The 6,200-nt window shown below is 40.7% G+C and overlaps 1 protein-coding gene across 1 annotated transcript; it reads right to left on the bottom strand.

Moving 5' to 3' along the window:
* Positions 1 to 5,218: 5,218 nt before the first annotated feature.
* LOC141250332 (uncharacterized) lies at positions 5,219 to 5,938 on the bottom strand. The gene is made up of 2 exons (XM_073669929.1): positions 5,828 to 5,938; positions 5,219 to 5,740 (listed from the first exon to the last, which is right to left on the bottom strand). Exons 1-2 carry the CDS (start codon positions 5,936 to 5,938, stop codon positions 5,219 to 5,221), a joined length of 633 nt encoding a protein of 210 aa, XP_073526030.1.
* Between the last annotated feature and the right edge of the window lie 262 nt (positions 5,939 to 6,200).

Below are 6,200 nucleotides of genomic sequence, written 5' to 3'. Positions count from 1 at the left end.
TTGAGATCTAGGCAATGAATCTACTAAAATAACAAGACAAATCAGATTAAAAAATGGATGGAGGAAGCAAAACAAATGAATGACAAAAGTTATGGATAGTTCGGACTAAAACCGGGGAGAACGACGACAGAAGACAGATCCAACCTTTGTGTTCTATAACTCCACACAACCTAGAATCGTTGACGAACTAGGAGTACAAAGAGTTTACCTTGGCACCAATCCTATGAAGAATTGACACAGACGACACAAAAAGTGCTTGGATGCGAACCGATACTCTCGCAGAGAGTGTTTGTGTTTGAAATCAACGTACTCTCTTGGGAGGGTCTTTTTGTTTAAAGAAAAGTTAATCTAATTTTTATTAATGATAAGTAGAAGCCTTATATATGACTTCTAATTCCTAAACCATAAAAGTATTTCTAACAAATCAAACTAGTTCGGCTAAAACATAGTAAAAGGCCCAACTAAACTAACTACTTAATTAGCTAAATAAAACTCACTTCATCCTAAACCTATTAGAAGACCGAACAATGTATGAAAACTAAGCTAAGTAACTAAGTCTAGCTAATCACATGACTTGCACTTAAACAAATTCCAAACTAACTTAATCACTTGAACTATTATATATATTAAACTTCGGTCTTGTGTTGTCATGGAGTGTATAATCGTGTCATCTTCAATACAATCTCTTTAGGAATCCATTCTATATCATACAGTTTACAAAAGTAAAAAAAAACTAGAAGGATCGTAGGATCGTAGAATCCCAAGATCCTACGTGATCCTACAAGATCTTACCGATCCAACCCGATTTTTATAAGACCCTAACATACCTAAAATTGCACATAGGATCGGGATCGTTTCGCAAGTTTAGGATCCTATGATCTAGATCCTAGTAACAATAAGTTGAGCTCTTATTAGTCTCATCTCATTTGTTTTTTACTAAGATTTATTCGTATCATCCACTTTGTAGTGCAGAATTATTTTCATCGTACAAGGAATCCAGTGTTCGTCTTGTATTTTTTAAAAATACTCCCTCCATTCCTAAATGATCTTTCCATTTTACATTTCTGATGTCCGATTCTGTTCTTTTCACTTTTCATTCTAGAAATAATTCACAATCAGTTATCATTTTCCAACCAATTTCTCTTTATCCATTACAATTTCACTTTGTTTTAATTCTACTTTATCTTCTTCCAATACATCATTTCTTGTTCTCTTTCCTTCTTCATTCCATCTCTCTTTTATACTTTCACCGTCCCCTGATATGGATCTCGTTTGGAATTTCCGAGATAAATTAAGGAAAGAAGAAAAAGAAAGTGAAGAGAAGAGAGAAAAATTGAAATGATTAGAGGAGAGATATGAGAAAAATCTCATAAAAGGCATCTTTTCATTAATCTGTTCCAAAGCTAGACCCCTAATTTAATGTAACAGTTTGATGTAACAATACCTAATTTAATGTAACGATTTAATGTAACAAAACTTAATTTATTGTAGCGGTAACGATTAACTTTCTTCTTATAAGGATTTAATGTAACAAAACTCAATTTAATGTAACGATTAACTTCTTTCCTTGTAACGATTTAATGTAGCAAAACTAAATTTAATGTAAGGGGATCTAGTTTTGGAATAAATTAGTGAAAAAGTCTATTTTTGTCTTTTGCCCGAGAGATATAGAGAAGAATAAAAGGGGGTGATTTAATGAAAAAAGAGTGTGTGAGAAAGTGGATTAGAAAATGTAATTTGTATTAAAATTAGTTAAATTGGGTATAAAAAAATTTCTAAAATTGAAAATAAAATATATTTTTTTAAAACGCCGGAAATAGAATATGTGATCTATGTAATGAATAAAAAAGTAATGATTAAACTTCATTTTTTATCTTAATTTCCGTAAATCTCAAAAATAGAAATATCATTTAGGGACGGAAAACACTACATAATTACGCCGGCTAAATATCGCACTAGATTTTTGCTATTCATCGCACACCAGCTCGTCAAGATTGACCAAGGATGGCTCGTCACGGGGAGATCAGGGTGGCTCGTCACGAGGGAGTTTATATTGTGGCTCGTCACGAAGGACCAAGCACGGCTCGTGACAATTGAACAAGCATGGATCGTCACGATTGACCAAGCATGGCTCGTGATGAGGGGCGCTAAATGTGTTTTGGAGGGGTTTAGGGGTTCGTAAGTACTTTAATTGGTTTTAAATGGTTATTTATGTGTTTTTATGATATTTTTGACAAGAAAATCGCATAAAATCATGATGGTGGGCTGGGAGTGTAAACTCATTCGGCAGGATGAAAACGTTGTTTAAATGAATGAAAGAGTTTGTATGAGTATCTTCCTTCTTGGGGGAGGGGCCCACTTCATGGATTCCAAATTAATAAACCTATATAAATAATTTTACTATGAAATTTGAGTTTTGTAACATAAGAAAGTAGCATTACAAAAGTATGGAGTGCACACTCGTTGAATCAGGTCGCATTTGCGACGCACGAAAAACATACAAGCGGAGGCTCCATTGGGTTCGGCCCCTCTTCTTCTTTCGGGAAACTCTTCTACCCAACTCCACTTCAGCTCTAACTACCTCATCCGCAGCCAAACGTGCCAGACTACCTCTTCCGCAGCCAAACATAACAGACAACATAATCTCCTTCGTGACGGACGAGCCTCTCTCAAACATGACGGGCGAGCATCTCTCAATCATCACGGACAAACTTATCTCATTCGTGACGAACGGAGATACAACAATTTAAAAAAAAAACATTGTACTATAAATAACAATTACCTATACTTATACCGACCACAAACAGGTGGGCTACACTTAAGATACTAGGCGCTGTGCGTATCGACCCTTCCGCCGTTGCTCCATTCAAAGAAACCCGTGCAACTTTTATTTGACCACCAAAACGCCTTCAAAATACGCCTCTCTCATCTCCGCCATTTCCGTTCCTTCTCAATCTGCGATGGCAAAAGAACGATCTCTACGTCCGGATTCCGGCTTACTTCCAGTGTCCAATCTCACTGGAGCTTATGAAATCCCCCGTGGCGCTCTGCACCGGCGTCACCTACGACCGCTCCAGCATCCAGACCTGGCTCGACGCCGGAAACCTTACCTGCCCTGCCACCATGCAGCCTCTCTCCTCCGCTGAATTTGTACCTAACCTCTCCCTCCACCGCCTCATCCACCTCTGGTCCCTCTCTACTCCATCGCAGAGCTCACCTTCTCCTCGCCACCGCCTCTTTCTACTCATTAATCGTTTTGCCACCGCCTCCGCCGCTAGCGTCAACGAATTGTCCCTCCTGTCAAATACTCTTCAATTGGCGCAAGAATCTGTGCAAACCCTAGGTGATTTGACCAATTCAGAAAGATTTGTCGCCTCGCTTGTTGAATCGATATGTAAATTCGATCAGAATTCCGGTGCGATTGAGTTTTTAGAGCTCGCTGCGATGGCTTTGGAGATAGTTTCTCACGAATCGGACAAATCCAGAGAACAGGTTCACGAACTATTCTTCAAGAGCAATTACAATTGCTTAGCTCCAATTAGCCGTGTCTTGCGTTTCGGAAACGCTCAATCGAGGATCGCCGCGGCCAATTTTCTGAATGCAATCGCAATCGACACAGAAACCAAACGCAAGCTGGCCGAAACTCAAGGTATGTAGCTGATCTTTACGGCCTCTTAATCTCTGACGACGATGCGTCGATTGAGGCCGGGCTATCCATCTTGATCTCCCTCACGACAACGAGAGCCTTCAAGTCAGAGCTGGTAAGAATAGGAACGGTCAGAACTCTGGGAGACATTCTGACTGATTCTAATCGCAAAGCTCCGGCGATCGTTAAGGCCATGGAGATGGCTGCGTTGCTAGCAACATGCTCGACTGGACGATCTGCCATTTGTGACGATGAGAAGTGCGTGGCTGTAATTGTTAGGAGGCTGATGAAAGCGCCGGGAAATGCAACGGAACACGGCATAACAGTATTGTGGAACTTATGCCGTCTGTTTCACAACAAAAAGGCGGTGGCGGCTGCCATTGGAAGCAATGCGCTGACCAAGTGCTTGCTGGTGATGCAGAGCAACTGCTCGGCGACTGCTCACTCACTTGGGTTAGGACTAACGAGCTACGACACCTATGTGAATATTTCACATTTGTAAACTGTAAATCAAATTATAATCATTTAGGATTTTTACATTCCGTGCCAGCGTTTGTTTACAATGTAATGAACAGTACGCATTACACCAAAGAACAGTACATACATAGAGAGTATTATAGGTAATTTTGCGAAAGCTCGGACAAATTAGAAGTGCATACTACTAAATCATTACTCGAGATTCAGGAAAGGATGAACAAATAGAACCCAGCCTTGATCTGCAATGAACAAGCCATAGATAAACATGAAAGGCTAATATTAGAGGGTTGTCATCAGAGCAGAGACAAGAACGAAGAGCAACTCAAATTAAGATAACCACCAACGAATATCCCCGGCAATAGTTTCATGAAGAACATGTTCCTCTACTGCAAATCATAAATTGTTCTTGTAGAACCAGCCAAAGAGCTCATGACCCTAAACAGTTTTAGGAAAACAAAAATTATGGTGTTACCCGAACGAGGCGAAGATGGCCTATTATTTGCCTGCCAAAAGTTTCATTTGATAACAAAGGGTGAGACTCGGAATCATCTTTAAGTTGAAGGATAAGGGTGAGATAGAACCTAACCTGGGCAGGGTTTTCCACATTGAGTTAAAAGCACAATTTAGGAACGCTAAAGCAAACGAACATACTAGGGCTTAGACTCACCGGTCATAATCCGTACTTGTACCGCTTTGCGAAAGAACCTCCCACTCATTACTCATGCACTTAGTAACTAGACAAGAGCCAAATATGTGGATTTTGGAGTGCATATGCATGTGAAGAAGAGCCAGAAACCAGAGCACTTAAAACACCATTCATAATATCCAAACCAGAAGTGCATGTCACACGACCATAAGATTATCACAGAGCATCATCCCAAACACGAATACGTTGAACAATTACGCAATCCAAGCCTGAAACACGACATCTTCACTTGAAATTTGAAACAGCAACATCAGAATCCTCCTTCAATGCTTTTACTTCACTCCCAAATAGAATCACCAAGCACATCTACAACATAAGAAACACTTTATAAGTAAAATATCAAGAACATACAACATGATGATAGAAGAGGAGCCAAGACTTACACAGCCTTAACGGTAAGATCCAGATGAAGGACGCTCATATGGACCACTGCGGTCACGATCACGGTCACGCCTATCACTTCCAGAACTGCCACGGCTTCCATAACGTGAACCACCACCACCACCACCATAACGGTCACTACCACGATCAGGTCCATAACGGTCCCCACCACCACCACTCCTCCTATCATCCCTTCCACCAAATCTTCCTCCCTTATCTCCATCACCAGAAGGACACTCACGTGCAAAGTGTCCTGGCTTACCACATTTAAAGCAATCACCACCACCACCACCACCCTTTGAGCCTCCATAGCTACTGCGGCTGCGGTCCCCTCTGTCACGGCCACGGTCATAGTCATCATCACGTCCCCTGCCTGAGCTCTGGCTTGGTTGAGCCTTCTCCACAGTGATGGAACGGCCATCCAAGTCGATGCCATTCATTGCATCAATGGCTTCTTCCATGGCTCTCTTCTCGTCGAATGAAACAAAGCCAAATCCACGAGACCGTCCAGAGCCCTTGTCCAGAACAACCTTCAGCAACCGACGTACAGGTTTATATTGGTCACATAAACTTCAAGAAGGTAAGTTACAATATTCAAGTGGATTTGAATTAATCACCTTGGCCTCAACAAGATGGCCAAATTTCTCAAACGCTTCTTTCAGTGCACGGTCAGTAGTTGACCAAGAGAGACTACCAACGAAGCAGCGATACTCATCTGAATCCCCCATTTTTTTCCACTGAAACCACAATCAGCCATAGAAATCACGCTGGTAAGTCGATCAGTAACAAAGGAACAACCTTCATCTCTTTGCTACTTATAGTAATAATACAGAATTATAACGGTGGTAGAAGCATTTATTCTTCAAATAGTTCATACAAGCCCCAAAACATCAAAATTCATAAAACATAACAAACAAATCCAGAAAACTTAACGGCGTACAGCACAGATTTGTTCCAGACGCCGTTCGAAGTTAAGCGAAGTAGATTAGA

Source organism: Phyllobates terribilis, unplaced genomic scaffold, assembly GCF_046119375.1.
Source record: "Phyllobates terribilis strain yellow unplaced genomic scaffold, ASM4611937v1 Scaffold_5556__1_contigs__length_50774, whole genome shotgun sequence".
NCBI lineage: Eukaryota > Metazoa > Chordata > Amphibia > Anura > Dendrobatidae > Phyllobates > Phyllobates terribilis.
The sequence above is the reverse complement of the archived record's forward strand: the minus strand, read 5'-3'. Positions and strand labels throughout refer to the sequence as shown.

What these genes read in the sequence shown, in the direction of transcription:
- LOC141250332 (XM_073669929.1), bottom strand. Translation starts at nt 5,938, where the DNA reads ATGGGGGATTCAGATGAGTATCGCTGCTTCGTTGGTAGTCTCTCTTGG. An exon ending in GCCATCTTGTTGAGGCCAAG is followed by an intron (nt 5,741 to 5,827) that starts GTGATTAATTCA and finishes CGGTTGCTGAAG; the next exon opens with GTTGTTCTGGACAAGGGCTC.